This window comes from Sapajus apella, unplaced genomic scaffold (genome assembly GCF_009761245.1).
Source record: "Sapajus apella isolate SASKATOON/1434 unplaced genomic scaffold, GSC_monkey_1.0 scaffold52, whole genome shotgun sequence".
NCBI lineage: Eukaryota > Metazoa > Chordata > Mammalia > Primates > Cebidae > Sapajus > Sapajus apella.
The window spans coordinates 14,787,503-14,809,804 of record NW_022436992.1 but is presented as its reverse complement, the minus strand read 5'-3'; the positions used below and the strand labels follow the sequence as shown (position 1 = coordinate 14,809,804).

The 22,302-nt window shown below is 37.2% G+C and overlaps 1 protein-coding gene across 1 annotated transcript in view; it reads right to left on the bottom strand.

Moving 5' to 3' along the window:
• Nucleotides 1-8,398: 8,398 nt before the first annotated feature.
• Nucleotides 8,399-22,302, bottom strand: part of ZC3H8 (zinc finger CCCH-type containing 8) — a 41,017-nt gene continuing 27,113 nt past the window's right edge. Inside the window, exons 6-9 of the mRNA XM_032243679.1 lie at nucleotides 21,933-22,044; nucleotides 20,172-20,281; nucleotides 19,250-19,297; nucleotides 8,399-9,662 (exon numbers count right to left, since the gene is read on the bottom strand). Coding sequence (XP_032099570.1) covers nucleotides 19,265-19,297; nucleotides 20,172-20,281; nucleotides 21,933-22,044 — 255 coding nt within the window. The 3' untranslated portion in view covers nucleotides 8,399-9,662; nucleotides 19,250-19,264. The remainder of the gene's footprint in view (nucleotides 9,663-19,249; nucleotides 19,298-20,171; nucleotides 20,282-21,932; nucleotides 22,045-22,302) is intronic.

Here is a 22,302-nt window from a genome sequence, read left to right as displayed (position 1 = left end):
TTCCAATGTTTGATATGTTTCTTTTTTTTGTTTTCTTTTCTTTCCTTTTTTCTTTCCCTCCCTTGCTTCCTTCCTTCCTTTTTTCTCCTTCCTTCTTTCTCTTTCTTGCTTTCTTTCTTTCCTTCTTTCTTCTCTTTTCTTTTTTTTTCTTTCCTTTTTTTTCAGAGTCTCATTCTATTGCCCAGGCTGGAGTGCAGTTGCATGATCTCAGTTCGCTACAGCTTCCACCTCCTGGGTTCAAGTGATTCTTGTGCCTCAGCCTCCCAAGTAGCTGGAACTACAGGTGTGCACCACCACAGCTAATTTTTGTAATTTTTGTAGAGACAGGGTTTTGCCATGTTGGCCATGCTGGTCTTAAACTCCCAGGCTCAAGTAATCCCAAGATTACAGGTATGAACCCCTATGCCTTGCCTTCTATTATATTTCCTATTAACGTTCTTTTTTGAGACAAGATCTCACTCTGTTCCCTAAGCTGGAGTGCAGTGGCACAGTCACAACTCACTTCAGCCTCAAACTCCCAGGCTCAAGTGATCCTCCCACCTCAGCGTCCCAAGTAGTTGGAAGCACAGGTGTACACAACCATGGCTGGCAGATTAGAAAAAAAAAAAAATTGTAAAGATGGAGTCCCACTCTGTTTCCCAGGCTGCTTGCAAACTCCTGGGCTTAAGTGATCCTTTTGCCTTGGCCTCCCAAGGTCCTGGGATTACAGGCATGAGCCACTGTGCTCAGCCTTCTTACTGATTTTTAATCTAATTCCATTATGGACGGAGAATACCCTGAATTATTTCAATACTTTAAAATTTGCTAAGGTTTATGACCCAAGATATGGTTTACCTTGGTCAACGTTCCATGAGCACCTGAAAAGAATGTGTATTCATTCAGGCATGGTGGCTTATGCCTGTAATCCTGGCACTTTGGGAGGCAGAGGCAGGTGGATCACCTGAGGTCAGGAGTTCAAGACCAGCCTGTCCAACACGGCAAAACCCTATCTCTACTAAAAATACAAAAATTAGCTGGGAGAGGTGGCAGGTGCCTGTAATCCGAGTGACTCGGGCAGCTGAAGCAGGAGAATTGCTTGAACCCAGGAGGTGGAGGTTGTAGTGAGTGGGGATCATTCCAGCCTGGGTGACAGGGAGAGACTCCAGCTCAAAAAAAAAAAAAAAAGTTTATTCTACTTTTGAGGAATATTCAATAAATGTCAATTAGACCAAGTTAACTGATAGTATTGCTCAGTTCTTCTATATACTTGTTCTATTGGTTGTATGGATTACTGAGAAAGGAGTGTTGAAGTTACCAAATATCATTGTAAATCTGTCTATTTCTCCTCTTAGTTCCGTCAGTTTTTGCTTCATATTCTCATTCACTGTTGTTATTTGTGTACACATTTTGGATTGTAATGTCATAACAAGTCACCCCTTTTGTCATTATGCAGTGACTCTAGCTTTTGAAATTATCTTTGCTCTGAAGTCTTATTTTATTATTAATATAGCCTCTTCATCTTTCTTTTGTTTGATGTTTACATGTATTTTTTTTCCCATCCTTTTACTTTTCACCAAAGTGACTTTATTGTAGACGGCATATAGTTGGGTTGTTTTTTTAAAAAATCAATTCTGACAATCTTTTTCTATAAAGGCAGAAAGTAAACATTTTGGGCTTTACAAGGCATACATCCTGTGTAACAATTACTAAAGTCTGTTGTAGTGGGAAAGCAGCCATAGACAACATGTAAACAAATGGGCATAGCTGTGTTCCAATAAAACTTTATTTATAAAAACACATAGTGAAATGAGCTGGGTGTGGAGGCTTACACCTGTCATCTCAGCATTTTGGGAGGCTGAGGTGGGAGGATCACCTGAGGTCAGGAGTGCAAGACCAGCCTGGCCAACACGGCAAAAACCCTGTCTCTACCAAAAATAAAAAAAATTAGCCAGGTGTGGTGGCAGGCACTTGTAAACCCAGCTACTTGGGAAGTGGAGGCAGGAGAATCGCTTGAACCCTGGAAGCACAGGTTGCAGTGAGCTGAGACAGTGCCATTGCATGCCATCTTTAAAAAAAAAAAAAAAAAAAAAACATAGTGGACTGAATTTGGTTCTTGAAGTTTAGACCATTTACATGTAATTGAGTTATTACGTCTGGATTTTATTATTTGATTTGGTTTGATCCCTCTACTTCTTCAGTCTTGTTTCACTGGCCATTCGTATTCTTTGCTGAGTCCTCCTTATCTCCTCAGACTCTTAATTACAGAGCACCCCACGGTTCAGCACTGTATTACTACTCTCTCTCTTTTCATCTCCACTAACTTTCCAGATAATCTTATATAGTCTGATAGTTTTTAATATCATTTACATGCTGATGGCTCCAAAACTTCTATTTCCACGCATAACTTCTTGAAACAAATCATATCTTAAAAGTGACAACTTCAAATTCCTCTAACATTTGGGGATCACAATATTTGTAATAACATAAATATATTTCTAGTCTAAAGGGCCCAAATTAACCCTCTGGACGTATCTTGAATGAATGGCTCATTTCAGAAAAAGGTGAAGATGATGTGGCATTTGATTTGGACAATCCACCCCCTCCCCAAGATCCTTTTTGTTTCCCTTAAAAATGCGTATTTGACAACTGGCATTGCATTGTTCCTTAAAATTTTCGGTGTATTTATAACCATTATCTCATTGGAATCTCAAATCAAAATCATAATGTAGGCATGACAGATTTTATTTTTAGCTCTATCTTCCTGATGAAGAAAATAAGTTTCAGGGAGATTAACTGCCAAATACCACACCGCTTAAAAATGAAGAAAATGGGATTCAAACACAAGACAGTGACAAAAACGTGGTGCTTTTTCTGTGGAAACAGGCTACCATCCCCCTTTATCTGCACCTCCAGTTGCTTCTCTGGAGGTATTTTGGTAAGAAGAGTGTTTCAGAACTTCTGAATTTGACAGACTTGGGCTCAAATCCCAGCTCAATCATTTGCTGAATTATCCTGGGAAAAACTCAACCATTTTAGCTTTCTGGTGTGAAATGTCAATGACATCATCTACCTCATAGGCTTACTTTGACAATTAGAAGTCATAAAGAAATATACCATAAACTTAGGGAATGAAGAAATAATTTAATGGGCCCACAGAGCATGGTATCTCCAGAGTGAGAAAGAGGAGACAGAGACACAGTGGTCCTGTGCAGGGTGTCAGAACATGACTACATTAAGAATGTCAACATGAGAGGGCAAGTAAGCATGGGCTATCACCAGAGCCTGAGCAGGGAGAGGATAATGGAGTCAGACAAAAATTGAAGTCACAAAAGGAAGATGGCAATCTGAACCAGGATGCAGGAACCCCACATAGGGAAGAGGGGTGTCCTCACAGATGGCTGCCTGACATAGTGTTAGAGACCAAGCAGAGTGAGGAGGCCATCTGCTTAGAAAAGTGGCTCAAAAAAGGGTGTCAGAGCCGAAAGAGGACATCTGCACAGGTCAGTCTGGCCTGGGGTGTTGGAGGATGAGGGAGAAGTAGGATTGAAAGTGGAATCTATACCAAGTGCAGCTGAAGCACCAAGTGGAATGAGAGATGTTTGTGTGGTGATGCTGGCAGCCTGGTACAGGGTGTCTGAGCCTGGGGAGAAGGGAATTTGTGCAAGACATGGGGCACTGAATTCTGAAAGGGATGGGGAGAAATGCAGATTGGTGATGGCAATCTGACATGAGGTGTTGGAGCCCAAGCAGAGTGAGAGCAATGTCTTTACATGAGGTGGAGAATGTGGTGACAGGGGCATGGCTCAGTATGCCTGAAGCCCAGAAGAGTATCAGTCTGAGCATTCACTCAGAGATGGGGTAGCTGTGGGTAGCTGCAAGGGTGATGGAGATCATCATAATCAATTAAATGAACACATATATTAAAGATATTGGGATCCACAATTCTCACTGTTGAAGAAGGTTGTTAAAAATAAAGAAAGGTAATAGGCCGGGCACAGTGGCTCACACTTGGGAGGCCAAGACAGGTGGATGACCTGAGCTCAGGAGTTCAAGACCAGCTTGGCCAATATGGCGAAACCCCATCTCTACTAAAAATACAAAAATTAGTCAGGCATGGTGGCACATGCCTGTAATCCCCACTACTCAGAAGGCTGAGGCAGAATTGCTTGAACCCAGGAGGAAGAGGTTGCAGTGAGCAGAGATCATGCTACTGCATTCCAGCCTAGGCAACAAAGTGAGACTCCAAAAAAAAAAAAAAAAAAGGTAGAAAATTAGACTGGAATTAGAGACATTGGTGTGAAATCATGATTTCTAATATAAGTAGAAATATAAATATGTGTAAATTTATACACACATACAATACACATATTCCCTAGCTGTGTCTTAAGAAGGCACTAGAAGCAGCAACATTCAGTAGTAATGAGCACATCTAGCATCCAGATACTGGTTTGCAAATACTATTCTCAACTAAAAGGAATCTGGGGTGCTTGGAGAAATGGCTGATATGAGGCCTACAGTGGGAAGATACAAAACAAGCCTGAAGCACCTCTTCCAAACTCATTCAGGTTGCTACTGGTAGAATTAAGTGGCTTGTGGTTGGATGACCGAAATCTCCACTTCTTGTCATCTGCGGGTTGCTCGCAGCTACTAGCGGCTGTCCGCACGTCTTAGATACACGGCAGTTTACTTCTTCAAGGCTAATAGCAGAAACTCTCTGATGCTTCCTATCTTTGACTTCAGAAAGGGCCTGGCCTCTTTAAAGGGCTCACCTGATTCATTGAGGTCTACCCATGATAATCTCCCCACATTTTTTAAGACTCAAAAGCAAACAATTTGAGCCCTTAATTGCATCAAATGTCAAATCTTCATATTTGCCATATAATGTAAATTAATCATGGGAATGAAATCCATCATATTCATAATAATGCCCACATTCAAGAGGAGGGATTACGTAGGTCATGTACATCAAGGACGAGGAATCCTGGGAGCCATCTTAGAATTCTGCCTATTTTTATACAAAAGAGGAGGGGGAAGGGAACCATTTGTTTTCATTGAAAAATCTTCATTATGCTTTTATAATCCATTAATAAACTCCATAACTTTATTTCACAGTAAACTTTTATTTAACTATGTACATGTATAACTTCAGTTAAAAATTATATTTAGTAGAATCTAAATGTCACTGAGTCAGTAAGATTCACCATTTTTTATGTACCTCTAAGAAAACAAGAACCTGCTAATTAAAATGTGAGTATCAATTGTAAAATATATTCCAATTTCAGAGATGTTAAATAATGTGTGGCGCAGAATGACATATATAGTAACTAAAAACATGTCTTCTTTTAGTTTTTCATGCCTAGACAAGTTAGAATTTCTTCGTTTGTTTTTAAATAATGTAAATGAGTGTTACAAATTTCACAGGAATCAACAGCACTTTTAAGGTGAGTTGGGCATCTTGTCCCTCCCTACCCAAACATACACCTTCTCCCCTTTTCTCTTAACCCTTCTAAATGTATCTATTCTTCCTAGTTTTCTGCTCCTTGTTATGAAAATAGCCCTCCCCATCTTAATTTCCTTTCACTTCTTGGTCCATTTGGGCTATCATAACAAAAATACCATAGACTAGGTGGCTTAAAGAACATTTATTCCTCACAGTTCTGGAGACTGGGGGAGGTCAAGGTCAGGGTGCTGGCAGATTCAGTGTCTGGTGAGGGCCGGCTTCCTGGTTTGTAGACAGCCATTTTCTTGCTGTGTCCTCACATGGTGGAAAAGAGACGGCTCCTTAGAGCCTCTTTTATAAGGGCACTAATCCTACTCATGAGGGCTCCACCCTCATAACCCAATCACCTCCCAAAAGCCCTACCTTCTAATACCATCACTTGGGGAGTTAGGATTTCAACACATGAATTTTGGGGGATGCACACATTGGGTGTAGAACACTTCCTTAAACCTGTTTCTTAATGTGTGCTCTTTGCAGGAACTGAATATAATGAATGTAGTTTTTGGTGAAGAGGTTGGTGAGGGGGAGAAACGTGGACGTTGGGAAGAACGTAGATTTGCTTGTGGGTTCACATTTATTAGTTCGCCTATGGCTGCAGGTAGCATAGCAGAGAACCCAAATCAAAATGGCTTCAACAATAATGAAAATATATCATTTCAGTGGGCATGACATGAAATCTGAAAGTGAGGTATCTCTCCTGAAAGACTGGTTAAGTCCATGGCTCAGCTGTTATCAAGAATTCAGCTTTTCCCCAACTTTCCTCTCTGTCATCTTCAGCTAGCACCCCTTGAAATCTTAAGATAGCTGCCTCTGTTCTGGTGTCATATTTAGAAATGGCAATTTTCAACTTCCTCCTTGTGTACCTCAAGAGAAAAGATCACTTTCCAGAGGTGCACCAGAGGACACGTATCCATATTTCAAGCTTATACCAACTATTGGCAAGAAGAATGGCACTTCCATTCTTTGTTGAGACCAGTGGTTTTCAACCTTGGCTGTGCTTTAGAAACACCTGGGAGCTACTAAAAATTTCATGTCCATATTCCAAGCCAAAAAAATTTTAAAAAGTAAAACATCAGAATTTCTGAAAGTGGGCGCTTGGAATCAACATTTTTGTTTAAAGCTTCCCACGTAATTCCAATGTGAAGTCAAGGTTGAGAAATACAACATTAGACTCCTGTTGATACAACCCTTCGAGCTGGGTCCAGGGCTCACCCTCCATAAAGCACAAGTCACTCATGTAGGTTAGGGGGGGTCTAACCAAAATTGGAATTCTGTTAGGAAGGGGAAAAAACGTATGTGAGGGTATACAAGCAACAACATAAGCTACAGAGACCCGGGGTGGTAATGCCTTCTTACAGACATGATTTCGACATCTGTGAGTAGCAATTGCAGCTATTCTTATTATAATAGTCCCTTTTATAAGACTGTAATAGAGATTAAAAATAGATTGCTCACTGCAATCTCCAATTCATGGGCTCAAGTGATCCCCCTGCCTCAGACTTCCAAGTAGCTGGGATTCCAGGTGTGCACCTCCATGCCTGGCTAATTTTAAAGATTTTTAGAAGATGAGATCTTGCTATGTTGCCAAGGCTGATCTCAAACTTCTGGACTCAAGCGATCCTCTTGCCTTGGCCTCCCAAAGTACTGCGATGAAAGGTGTGAGCCATTGCACCTGACCTGAAGAAATCCTTGCATATAACCCCCTCAATGGTTATGCTTACAAGAAACTAGTCAGTGAACTGAGACAATAATGCTGGAAGTCAGGAAACCTATTAAAACAGGGGTCAGTCATCTAACATCTCTGGGTCTGAATTCCTAAAGTACTACAACTGGACAAAGTCAAAACACCAAAAGGCTACATACTTGACCTATATTATCTCACCAACTGATAAAAATTGAGTTCCACTATTATGTGGCTTTTAGTAACCAACCATAAGAAGACCCATATGAAACCTGTCACACAACATTTTAGAAAGGAGAATTCTTTCCATTCTATTCAGTGATTTCCATAATGAAGACCCACATAAGTATTGTTTTCATGAAATTATTAGGGAGGTTTTGCCTCCCGCCTCCCTTCTGCTATTGAGAGGTAAGTAGTTGATCACGTTATCCTTTATACTTTGGCTTTAAAGAAAGTCAGGGATAAATTTAATAGCGCCATGATAACCATGCTGGCCAAATAAATCTGTGCAGATTTTTCCCATACAGCCTTCTTGCTTTATTTCTCCTGGTCTGAATTTTTCAGACCAAGTATGATTTTATATATGTTATATATGCTTGAAGCTGCATCAAGGGTCAGTGAGATTTACTTCACAGGAGGAAACCAAGGAGAGCAGAGGGGAGCAAGGGAAGTATGAAGCCTGGCCTGGTATGGCTGCAATGGTCAGGTGATAGAGCACTTTGGAAACCAGGCAGACAAATGGCTTTTGGTTCAGCAGGCGCATGGCTGAAGCAGTATACTTGGAAATTGGCTCTGAGAAACCAGAGCAAACTGTACAGAGGAAAGGGGAGAATGGAAGCCGGCGATTGGCTAGAAGGTGCTCTCGTAACCCTATCGGCTGCTTTGACAACACAGGACAATTTCATGAGAATCTCTCTCTCCTAACTTGATTCAACACAAGTTAAGATATTTCAATGACATAGTTATGCTTGTCTCTTAAAACAATTATTTGAAAAATAAGAGGTTTTTAACATTCTCTATTTGACTTCTGAGTCTCGCAAACCTCTGCTTGGTCTTTTAAGTTTACAAGTGAGATGGGCGCTGCCTCAGGAATATAAGAATTATTTTTTCCCCTTATATATAAACTTTATATACAAAACTTATACTTCGTAAGTATCAAACTATACATGAGGTAATATTAGGAAATAAACTGCTAGACTGTAGTATAAGATTAATTACAAATACTGACAAGACTCAGGAAAATTAAAAAATTAAGTACTCCTATTTATTCGCTTTTTATGCAATGAATTGCATTATCCACCTTATAAGGTTGTTATGAGACTTACATAAGAAGTGCCTTGCCCTCCTCCCTAGCCACAGCTGGGAAGTAAACCAATCGGCCTGGGCAGACAGCAAAAGGGCACTGACAGATGACTTGCTCTCCACCCCTCAGTTTCCTGCTTCTAAGGGCCTAGGATTTATCCTTGTTTCCTGCTTTCTTTGGTCTTGTCTGACAAACCTTTGCTTGGAGTATATGCAATTCCCTTTCTTGCTTTAGTGGGATTAGATGGCAATGAAAATAACTTTAATTCCTATTTTCAAACAGGACTTTGCTAAGAAGTATCACTAGCTTTGGTGTACTCTGCATGTCCAGCAAGTTGGTAATACTATTACTTTTCCCAGCAATAAAACAATATAACGATGATAGTTTCCATTTCATGGTATTTGTCTAATAATAATCAATACTACTATATAAAACTGCATATTTAGAATCTCATTATTTGTACTTGGAACATTTTGCATTTGAATCTTGTGTTAATGATACCACCACACTCCTAAAGTTTATACTGCACACAAGTATTTAATCTGACTACAGTTATAAACCAATGAGAAAGATAAATATTCTTATATTTTAACAATAGAAACATTAGGAACTCCAAATCTAGAAGTGGTATAGTAAGAGATATTGTTTCATTTTATTTATAATGGTAAGAAATTGGAAATAAATGTCTAACAATAGGAAACTGGTTTTTAAAAAATCATAGAGCCGTAATGTAAGCCATAAAATGAAATTGTGAACAACTATTGAAACTATGTTGTGACATATTTAATGACATAAAGAGAACTAACTCTGTTTTTACAATCCATCTACCAATCTCTCCTCAAACTCCTCTACCTTGTCACCCAGCCTCACTCAGCCTAACCTTGCTTCCTATTTTACCAAGGAAATCCAATCAATCAGAAGGGGTTTCTAGAATTTACTGTGACATTTACCCACCAGCCAGCATCTCTGCCATATATGCTCCTCTCCTATTCCAATGGCTGGAATGTCTCAGTGAAGACCAAGCCCTTCACTTGTACATTAGATCCCAGCTCTCTGTCCCATCCATTATGGAAGCTGCACATCATCCCAATCACACAAGAGGGCACTCTGACTGAGGAATGTTGTAAACTATTCCAAATCACCAGTCTTGAACAGTCTTGAACAGGCATGGGCGTAAATACTCATCTGTACAATGCTACCTACAGAAGAAAACAGAAAACAAAAGCACATCAGCTCATGGAAATTACCAGCTTAGCCGCCCTCACTCCCTACTCCCCTCTCCCAAAACAAAAACAAAAACATACAGCTGAAGAAAACAATTAAGCAAAAATCCACACTGAATTAAATACCCCTCTTTGGGAAAATTAAAGAACATTCTGAATTGAAATTCAAAAACTAAGATTAGAACTGAACCAAAAAAAGTAAATAATAAGACAAGAGTTGAATACCTCAGAAATGATAAACAAGAAAAAAATTATATTACAAATGAAGACTACATTACAAGAAAGAATACATTTGAATGGAAACATGACAAATATTATTGGGCAAAAGCAGAAAAAGAACAAAAAATGAGATAAAAAAGAAAAATTTAATAGAAAATAAAGAAAACACATTATACAGAAAGAAACAGTAACAATAAAATGACAGAAACTAATCCGAATATTTGGTCATTTCAATAAATGTGAATGGTCTTAATCCACGTATCAAAAGAAAAATATTTTTGGTTTAGTCTGTAGAGCAAAACCCAACTACAGGAAACAAACCAAAAATTATTCAGAAAAGCTAAAAATAGGCCGGGCATGGTGGCTCACACCTGTAATCCCAGCACTTTGGGAGGCCAAGGCAGCCATATCACTTGAGGTCAGGAGTTGGAGACCAGCCTGACCAACATAGTGAAACTCCATCTGTATTAAAAACACAAAAAAATTAGCTGGGCGTGGTGGCGTGTGCCTGTAGTCCCAGCTACTCAGAATGTTGAGGCAGGAGAATTGCCTCAACCTGGGAGGCGGAGATTGAGTGAGCCGAGATTGTGCCACTGCACTCCAGCCTGGTGCCTGGCAACAGAGGGAGACTCTGTCTCAAAAAAAAAAAAAAAAAAATTAGCTGGACGTGGTGGCACATGCCTGTAATTCCAGCTATTCAGGAGGCTGAGACACGAGACTCGCTTGAACCCAGGAGCAGAGGTAGCAGTGAGGAGAGATCATGCCACTTCACTCAAGCCTAGAAAACAAATCCAGACTCCGTCTCAAAAAAAAAAAAAAAAAAAGAAGAGAAAATAAGAGCTAAAAATAAAGTAATGAGCGAATGAATATTAAAAGCAAATGGAAACAAATTTTCAAGTTGCAGTACAGAATCCGAAACCACATCAATGAACTTTTTATACTGTTACATTAAAATCCATTGGTCTTTGTATGCTGAATGGATGCTTTATATATGTATAATTGTTTTATTTGGAAAGTATAAGTTTACTAATCTATGCAGATCTTCCACATGTTTCATTACATAGTACAGTGTTTTAAAAAAATCACATTCTTTAATGAATCTTGCCAAAAAAGTCTTCAGGTACAGGAAAGCTTTCAAGGTCACAGGGACAGGTCAAATGTTCTACAATTATAATTTTTGCTTAAAAGCTTGAATTTTATCATTAACAACAAATATTTTCAGTTGTCCTCAAAGTTCAGGGTCACTCTGTTCATTTGTGAAAAAGTTGCTGTCAAACATCTATATCTGAAAAAAAATTGCCCCTCAGTTTTGATTGTTTGTTTGGGTTTGGGTTTGTATGTGTGTCTGGTTTCTTGTGTTTTGTTTTGTTTTTGGTAGAGACAGGGTCTTATTGTGTTACCCAGGTTGGACCTGAATTCCAAGTCCTGCCTCCAGCTCCCAAGCAGCTGGGATTATAGGCTCACACCAGCACACCCAGCTCTCAGTTGTTCTTTCAAGTAAAAACTCATTCAGCTTGCAACTCAGATAATGGCACACACACTTTTCCTTAGGAATACAGTTGCAGAAGTACTTTATATATCTTCCCATTCTGCTAGGCTTAATGTTGAAAAGACTGTATGCATTGAGGTTTAATAACATTAATAATTGTTACTGCTTCATCAAGGACATTCTTAAATGCACCTTTCCCCAAACGCAGATGTTTTCAGAAGGGAACTCTACTGAAGGTTTAGAAACCAGGCAGTCTCAATGGAACATAAACTCTTCTAATGGAAATGTCTCTACTGTTTGCCGTATTGAGTATGGTGTTTTCTTATTAAGTTATATTTTATCATGTTTTAAAAAGTATTCCCCCCAATGATCTTCTATGCAGAAAACCCGACACACAAAAATCAGGTGTATTTCTACACACTAACAATGAACAATCTAAAAAGGAAATTAAAACAATTCAATTTACTATAGTCAAAAAGAATAAAATACAGTTGGCTCTTGAACAACACAAGTTTGAACTGTATGAATCCACTTATATACAGATGTTTTTCAATACAATGAAACATTTTTTGAAGATTTGCTACAATTTAGAAAAATATATATATAGATAAGAATCTATTTATGTGTTAATCATCTGTTTATGTTATTGGTAAGGCTTCCCGTCAGCAGCAGGCTATTAGTAGTTATGATTTTGAGGAGTGAAAAGTTATATGCAGATTTTTGACTGCACAAAGGGTCAGTAACCCTAATTTCTCTGTTGTTCAAGGGCCAAATGTACTTAGGAATTAATTTAACCAAGGAGGTGAAACTTGTATAATAAAAACTATAAAACATTGCTGAAAAAAAGTCAAAGGCACATAAATAAAAGACACCCCATGTTAATGGACTGAAAGATAATATTGTTAAGATGTTATTACTACTCAAAGCAAGCTACATATTCAATGCAATCTCTATCAACTTCAAATTGATGTTTCTTTCCAGAAATAGAATAATCTGTCTTAAAATTCATATGGAATATCAAGGGACAAATAGCCTAGAAATTTTTTGAAAAAGAACCAATTTGAGGGACTCACATTTCCTGAGTTCAAGTTAATACAAAGTGATAGTAATCAAAACGGAGTGCTAAAAGCATAAACGATAGACATATAGAGCAATGGAACAGAACAGAGAGGCTAGAAATAAACCCTCACATCTATGGTAAATAACTGCTGACAAACGTACCAAGACCATTCAATGATGGAAGGACAGTCTTTCAACAAATGATGCTAGGAAAACTGGATCTCCTCATGAAAAATAATGAAGTTGGACTACTGTCTTAGACAACATACACAAAATACATCAAAAACCTAAATGCAAGAGTTAAACCTATAAAGCTCCTAGAGGAAAACATAAGGGAAAATCTTCACAACACTGGATTTGAACATAATTTCTTGGATATGACATCAAAGGCACAGATAATAAAAGAAAAAATAGATTAAAATTGGACTTCATGAAAATTAAAAACTACTGGGACATCAAAGAACACTATCAACAGAATAAAAAGATAACCTACAGAATGGGAGAAAATACTTGCAAATCATGTATCTCATTAGTGATTAACACCCAGAATCCATACAGAACTCTTAAAACTCAACAACAAAAAAGGAAGTAACCCAATTCAAAAATGGGCAAAGACTTGAATAGACATTTCTCCAAAGATTATATGAATGGCCAATAAACACATAGATGTTCAACATCACTAACTGCGTATCAAAACCATGAGATGCTACCTCACATCCATTAAGATGACTACAGTATTCTTTAAAAACACACACACAACAGGCCAGGCGTGGTGGCTTATCCCTGTAATCCCAGCACTTTGGGAGGCCAAGATGGGCAGATTACTTGAGGTCAGGAGTTCGAGACCAGCCTGGCCAACATGGTGAAACCCCACCTCTACTAAAATACAAAAATTAGCTGGGTGTGGTGGTACGTCTGTAATTCCAGCTACTTAGGAGAGTGAGGCAGGAAAATCACTTGAACCTGGGAGGCCGAGGTTGCAGTGAGCTGAGATCAAGCCACTGTACTCAAGCCTGGGTGAGAGAACAACCCCGTCTCAAAACAAAACACATATACAACAAACAGAGTAAGTGTTGACAAGGATGTGGAGAAATTGAAGGAGGCTTTGTGTATTATTGGTGGGGATCTAAAATGATACAGCCACTGCAGAAAACAGGCACAAACAATCCTCTGACCTCAGCTTCCCAAGTAGCTGGGACTACAGGCATGTACCACCATACCCAGTTAATTTTTGTATTTTTTGTAGAGGTAGAGTTTCACCATGTTGCTCAGTCTGGTCTCAAACTGCTGGGCTCAAGTGATATGCCTGCCTCAGACTCCAAAATTATTGGGTTTACAGGTGTGAGCCACCATACTTGGCCCAAGCTTTGTTCTTTTTGCTGAAGACTGCCTTAGCTATTTGGGCTTTTTTGTTCCATATGAATTTTAAAATACATTTTTCTAGTTCTATAAAGAATGTTATTGGGAGTTTGATAGGAATAGCATTGAATCTGTAAATTGCTTTTGGTAGTGTGGCCATTTTAATAATACTGATGCTTCCCATCCATGAGCATGGAATGTTTTTCCATTTGTTTGTCATCTCTGATTTCTTTGAGCTGTGTTTTGTAATACTTGTTATAGAGGCCTCTTTGGTTAGCTATATTTTTGCTGTCGTTATTGTGAATGGGACTGCATTCTTGATTTGGCTCTCTGCTTGGCTGTTGTTGGTATATAGGAATGGTACGCCTACAAAATCAAAATGCTACACCTATAAAAATCAGCAATCTTTGTACATTGATTTTATATCCTGAAACTTTGCCGAAGCTATTTATTAGATCCAGGAACCTCTAGGCAGAGACGACAGGGTTTTTCAGGTATAGAACCATGTCATCTGTGAACAAACAGTTTGACTTCCTCTCTTCCTATTTGGATGCCTTTTACTTCTCTTACCTGATTGCTCTGGCTAGGACTTCCAGTATTATGTTGAACATGAGTGGTGAGAGAGGGCATCCTTATCTTAATACAATTTTAAAGAGGAATGATTCCAGCTTCTGCCCATTCAGTATGATGGTGGCTGTGAGTTGTTCATAAACGGCTCTATTTTGAGGTATGCTCCTTCAATGATTAATTGGTCGAGGGTTTTTAACATGAAGGAATGTTGAATTTTATCAAAAGCCTTTTCTGCATATATTGAGATGATAGGTGGTTTTTGTTTATAGTTTTATGTGGTGAATCACAATTATTGATTTGTTTATGTTGAACCAAATTTGCATCCCAAGAATAGAGTCTTCTTGATCATGATGAATTAGCTTTTTGATGTGCTGCTAGATTTGGTTTGCTAATTTTTTGTGGAGGATTTTTGCATCTATGTTCATCAAGGATAACAGCCTGAAGTTTGTGTGTGTGTGTAAGTATGTGTGTTTGTCTCTGCCAAATTTTGGTATTGGGATGATGCTGACCTCATAAAATGAGTTTGGGAGGAGCCCTTCCTCCTCAATTTTTGGAAAAGTTTCAGTATGAATGTAACAGCTTTTCCTTATACGTCTGGTAGAATTCGGCTGTGAAAGTGTCTGGTCCTGGTCTTTTTCTAGTTGATAGGCTTTTTACCACTCATTCAATTTTGGAACTCATTATTGGTCTGTTCAGGGATTCAATCTCTTCCTGATTCAATCTTGGGAGGTTGTATGTTTCCAGGAATTTATGAATTTCTTCTAGATTTTCTAGCTTGTATGAAAATAGAGGTGTTCATAATAGTCGCTGGGGGCTTTTGGATTTTTGTGGGATCAGTGGTGATGTCCCCTTTGTCATTTCTGATTGTGTTTATTTGGATCTTCTATTTTTCCTTTATTCATCTACAGTAGATAGCACTCTATCTTATTAATTCTTACAAAGAACTAGCTCCTAGATTCATTTCTTACGCAATGGTTTTTCACACCTCATTTCCCTTTTTTATTTTCTCATCCAGCGTTCTGACACACCTCAATTTCCTTCAGTTCAGCACTGATTTCGGTGGCTATCTAAGTCACTTCGCATGTCTTGTCTTCTCCTAGCCTTGGGCTGGTTTGCTCTTGTTTCTCTGGTTCCTCTAAGTGTGATGTTATGTTGTTGATTTGAGTTCTAATTTTTTCATGTGGGCATTTAGTGCTATAAACTTTCCTCTTAACACTGCTCTGGCTGTGTCCCAAAGATTCTGACATTTTATATCCTTTTTCTCATTAAAGAATTTCTTGATTTGTACCTTAATTTCATTATTTACCCAGAAATTCAGGACCAGGTTAATTGTTTTGAGTGATTTTCTTAGTATTGATTTTTATTTTTCTTGTATAGTGATCTGAGAGTGTGAGTGGGATGATTTGGGTTTTTTAAAAAAAATTGCTGAGGATTATTTCATGCCTGGTTGTGTGGTCATTTTTAGAGTATATGTCACGTGCAGACGAGCAGAATGTCTATTCTGCTGTTTGGGGGTGGAAAGTTCTGTAGATGTCTATTAGGTCCATTTGGTTAAGTATGGAGTTCAGGTCCCAAACATCCTGGTTACTTTTCTGCCTCAATGATCTAATACTGTGGGCGGACTGTTGTCTCCCACTATTATTGTGTGGTTATTTAAGTCACTTCATAGGTCTTTAAAAATCTTTGTTAAAGTCTGTTTCGTCTGAGATTAGAATACAGCCAAGATTGTGCCACTGCACTCTAGCCTAGGCAACAGAGAGCATGGTGACTCATGCCTGTAATCCCAGCACTTTGGGAGGCTGAGGTACATGGATCACCTGAGGTCAGGAGTTCAAGAACAACCTGGCCAACATGGTGAAACCCCATCTCTACTAAAAATACAAAAATTAGCCGAGTGTGGTGACATGCACCTGTCATCCCAGCTACGCAGGAAACTGAAGCAGGAGAATCGCTTGAACCCAGGAGATGCAAGTTGCAGCGAGCTGAGATTGTGCCACTGTACTCCAGCCTAGGTAAAAGAGCAAGACTCCATCTCAAAAAAAAAAAAAAAGAAAATCTTTTTATAATACAGAATTCAAAAGGATTATAAAACAATACTATAAACAAATTTAGGCCAACAAAATAGACAACTTAGATGAAACAGCAAAATTAATAGAAAGATACAAATTACCAAAGCTGATTTAAAAAAAAAATCTGAATAAACTTATAACGAGGACAGAAATTGAATCTGTTTTATAAAATCTTCTAATTAAAAAAAAAAAACGATAAAACAGCTCAGGCCCAGTTGTCTGACTGGTGAATTAAAGGAGAAATAACAACAATTTTGCATGAATTCTTCCAGAAAATAGAGGAAGTGGGAACACCTTTAACTCATTTTAGGAGGCCAGTACTACCTTAATACGAAAGTCAGAAAAAGACATCACAAGAAAAGAAAGATACAAATGAATACCCCTCATAATGAAAAAGATGCAAAATTCCTTAATAAAATATTAGCAAATGAAATCTAATAATAAATTATATCCAATATTACCAAGTGGGGTTTATCTTAAGAATGCAAGATTTGTTTTACAACTAATATATCATGTGACTAGAATAAAGGGAAAAATTATATGGTCATCTCAACAGATGCAGAGAAATCATCTGATAAAACCCAAGATTCATCCATGATAAAAGTGCTCAAAAAACTAGAAATGAGAGAACTTCCTTGAACTAGAGTATCTATAAAAACCTACAGCTAAAATCATATGTAATGGTAAAAGACTGAATGTTTCTGCCAAATATCAGGACAAAGGCAACATTATCTGCTCTCGCTTCTATTTAACCTTGTATAGGAGGTTCCAGTCAGTGAAATTAGGCACAAAAAGAAATAAAAAGCATCTAGGTTAGAAAAGAAGAGGTAAAACTGTCTTTATTCTCAGATAACATAATCCTATATATACAAATTCCTAAGGAATACACACACACACACACACACAAAACCTACTAGGGCTAATAAATGAATTCAAAGTCTTGGGAAATGATCAAAAACAAAAATAAATTCTATTTCTACATACTACCAACAATCAATCTAAAAATAGAGGTAAGTGACAATTCCATTCAACAGCACCAAGCACAATATGTAGGAATATATTAACTAAAAAGTGTACACTGTACACTTGTACGATGAAAATTACAAAACTGAGAGAAAATGAAGATCTAAATAAATGGAGAGACATTCCATACTCGTAGATCAGAATTCTATGTGCAATTCTCCACAGATTCTATGCAATCCCTATCAAAATCTCAGCATGGGGCCGGGCGCGGTGGCTCACGCCTATAATCCCAGCACTTTGGGAGGCCGAGGTGGGTGGATCACAAGGTCAAGAGATCGAGACCATCCTGGTCAACGTGGTGAAACCCCATCTCTACTAAAAATACAAAAATTCAGCTGGGCATGGTGGCGCGTGCCTGTAATCCCAGCTACTCAGGAGGCTGAGGCAGGAGAATTGCCTGAACCCAGGAGGTGGAGGCTGCGGTGAGCCGAGATCGTGCCATTGCACTCCAGCCTGGGTAACGAGAGCGAAACTCCATCTCAAAAAAACAAAAAAACAACAACAAAAAAAACAATCTCAGCATGGGTTTTTTGCAGAAATTTGCAAGCTGATCCTAAAACTTACATGGAAAAGCAAAAGATCCAGAGTAGCCAAAACAATCTTGTGGTTGTTTTTGCTATGCACCATTACTGTACCAACTATTAATATAATTCCCAAAGGATGAAAATATAAATGTATAAAGCAAAGCTCCAAAACTTAAAAAAAAAAGTTAAATTACTTTACAGCCTTATGATAAAGAATTTAAATGAGACACAAAACATAAAACTAACCAGAAACAAAAAGATTACCAAAATAAGTCATTCTACTCATTGAGATGGTTCAAAAAAAAAAAAAAAAATTGTAGACTTCCAACAAAATGGGAGAAGACCTGCCACACATAACTCAAAGAATTATATAAAAACATAAGAAATCAATCTATAAAGGACAATCAGACCAATAAAAACATGAGCAAAAGACATTAACAGGCATTTCACCAAAGATGAAACTCAAAAGCCAGTAAGCATAAGAAAAGATGCTGTACTTCATGCAAATTAGGTTAAGAAATTCTATTTTACATCCACTAAACTGGTTAAAAAAAATTCAAGTATTGACAGCATAAAGTATGGGCAAGTGTAGAATAATAGGAGTTCTTCTACAGTTTGTAGGAGTATAAATTGATACAACTACTTGAAAAAACTGATGTTATGTTAAATTTTATGATGATATAATTCTACTCCTTGTCACATACTGTGGATAACTTGTGCACATTCATACCAAGAGGTATGTACGTGGATATTTACAACAAGACTTCGTATTTTTAAAAATTGAAAATAACCTAAATATTAATAGAATGACTAAATAACAGAAACATAGAATGAAATGTTATATAGAAGTAAAAATGAATGACAGCTGCATGCATCTACGTGAATGAATAATGTTGAGTGAAAATAGCCATGTCATCAATTAATACAGAGAGTATGATAAAGTCTAAATAACATCCAAACATAAGCAAAACTAATATATTGTTTTGTGAATTGTACATATTTGGTAAATCTACAAAGAGACACAAGAGGAGAATAAAAATATACATGATAGACAAGCCCACACAAGGAAGCAGGCTGATGTAGATCCATATAGGTATATAAATATATCAAATATTTTATAAATATTTTTTAGTGCCAGAGAAAGAAGAAAAATACTTCTATTTGAGAAAATGGAAAAAGCCCTATTGAGGCTGACATGCCAACTTCTGGAGATGTTCAAAGGAAAAAAAATGTAGTAAATTCTAATTTTACCTTTTTATGTCTATTTTATTTACATGATGTCTTTTCAGTATCCAAAACCTAATATGAAAAGAAAATCACATAATCATTATTAAGCATTCATGTCTAATTTACATATACTGTCATACTATTATAATTTTCAAATTATTCCAATCACATTCATCCTAATAATCATCTAATATTATTTACTACTACGACAGGAACTGCAAAACTTATTTTATATATATCACTTTTCCATATCTATTTCATACAAATAAACAACTAAATATTTGTTACAACTTCTAATTCCACATTAAACTTCGTTCATATTTTCAACCTAAAAATATCTATAAACAAGAACCTTTGGCTTCGTAATATTTACACATGCTCAATGGAACATTTTGCCACGAGATCGTATGGTTGGTTTCAAAAGACTTTTATTTTCATGTATACTTAGATTGAATTTTTAAGAGACTAGCTCCAGCTAACATGAGAAATAAAAGAATACAAATGACTATAATTTTTCTTTTCTCACAGACTGAAAGAATATCTGAAGAAAACATTTTGAAATTTCTACTTAACTATTCTTTGATGTAATTCTAGAATGTTTATAAACCCATAACTTGTAGCTTTCCTTCCAAGACTCTTTATAACAGGAATGCTATTTCTCTTATTTGTTTTATTTAGCTTAGCTTAGCTATTAAAATGGCTTAATTACACTGAAGATTTTACGATCATTCCAACTTAAATCAGCAATGAATATACATCTTCCTTTCAGCTGCAAGGAAACATATACAAATGAAAAATATTTAAACTGGATTCTTAAATTATCAGTCCTAATATATCCCATATGCTAATCTATGAGGTACTGTCCTTAATTATCTTCAAATGCTCATCCTTAGTTCAAATATATTCCTTAAAAAAGAAAAAAAAAAAGATTAAAAATTATACTCACTTTAGCCAATAATTCTTGTGTTTCAGGAGTCAATGGAGCATGAGAAAATTTGCAATATTCTCCCTGATAACATTTTGTTCCTGTATGGTAAAACTTACAAGGATATTCATGTAACGCAAGTGTTAAGGAAGAGAACAATTTTAATCCAACTGAAATAATGTTACTAACTTAATGACTTTATTTTTCCTAAATAAAGCCTCTGTGGCCAGGCACGGTGGCTCACACCTGTAATTGCAGCACTTTAGGAGACTGAGGTGGGTGGATCACTTGAAGCCAAGAGTTAGAGACCAACCTACCCAACATGGCGAAACCATGCCTCTACTAAAAATACAAAAGAATTAGCAGGCATGGTGGCACAGGCACACCTGTAATCTCAGCTACTCAGGAGGCTGAAGCACCAGAATCATTTGAACTTTGGAGGCAGAGGCTGCAGTGAACCGAGATTGTGCCACCGCACTCCAGCCTGGGATACAGAGTGAGACAATGTCTTAAAAAAAAAAAAAAGACCTTTCCTACTAGTAGAAACTGGATTTCTCTATTTAAAATACAAGATAATAAATTATTAACTGAATTACATTTAAAAATCTTAATTTTAGGCCTGGCGTGGTGGCTCACACCTGTAATCCCAGCAGTTTGGGAGGCCGAGGTGGGCGGATTGTGTGAGGTCAGGAGTTCAAGACCAGTCTGGCCAACGTGGTGAAATCCCATCTCTACTAAAAATACGAAAACATTGGCAGGGTGTGGTGGCATGCACCTGTAATCCCAGCTACAAGGGAGGCTGAGGCAGGGAAATTGCTTGAGCCAGGGAGGTAGAGGTTGCAGTGAGCCAAGATCACGCCACTGTACTCCAGCCTGGGCGACAGAGCTAGACTCCGTCTTAAAAAAAAAAAAAAAAAAAAGTCTAATTTTAGAAAGACTACATAAATAAATCAAGTGTATTGGCTATCAGGTCACTCTTTTCCTTCATGTCCATTCTTCTAATAGAGTACAGACATGTTTCATATATGAAAGAGATAAATATTTTAAATACTTTGATAAATGTGATTATTTTTAAAGCATTCCTTTGTGGGTGGAGGAATCAAAGTCAACGATGACATGTCTTACAAATCTGGATCCTTTGTACATTAGACTTGTTTACAACAGAATAAATTTATATAACTTGAATACTGTTTTCTAGGAAAAAAAATCCTCAACTTATAATTTGATATTCCTTATATTCAATGCCTGAAGAAAAAAATTTTTGTGATGACTAAAGCCATTATTAACCTAAAATGTTTACGTTCCATGTATTGTCAACTTGTCTGTGCCATTTGCACTGAAGAATTAAGGTTATTCTGCAAATTAAGAGACAATTTCTACATAGTACAGAATACACAGAAAACACGTACTCCCAAATTATGTAATCCCTGCCTTTTTATGATGTAGCTTATCTGAATATAGATTCAATTAGTCAATATCACAGTAGAAATTGTGATACTCTTTCTGGGAAAAACTTGAAGACTTGAAGAGGTCTCATGGACCCTCTATACCACCCAGGTTGAGCAGAAAGAATCATCATTTGAGAGATTTTCTAAAGAATTCCTCTTCTCTTGCTTATGAAAATTCCATGTACAATTTAATCACTTTGATACTAAGTTGGGCTTGGATAGTATCATTTTGGTATAGCTAAAACACTGGTTTTGTTAAAAATTTTGCACATTTAAAATGTTCCTGTAAATATTTATAAAGAGTAAAGTCACTATATCTTGTGATAAAGGATATTATGCAAATACAGACAGTTTTCACCTCTGGTACAATATCCTTGTACATAAAACTTACACATTTCCTTTTTCTTCTCTATCTCTGCATCATGATCAAATTTACACTGGTCTCCCTAGGCCAAAAGAAGGAGAAAGGAAAAGCCATTATTTCTAATAGTCAACTCATTACAATTTAATTCCTACTAAACTTTAAGCAAATGATTCCACAAAGAACCAAAGTCTTAGAGGTAGCACATTCTAATTCTTAATAAATTATCTAACCACGTCACATGTATCTGCTTAAAATTCTAAGTCCCAAACACTTTTAAGCACAAAGCATTTTTTCAAATTATCTACTTTTTTTTTTTTTTTTTTTTTTTTTTTAAAGTTCT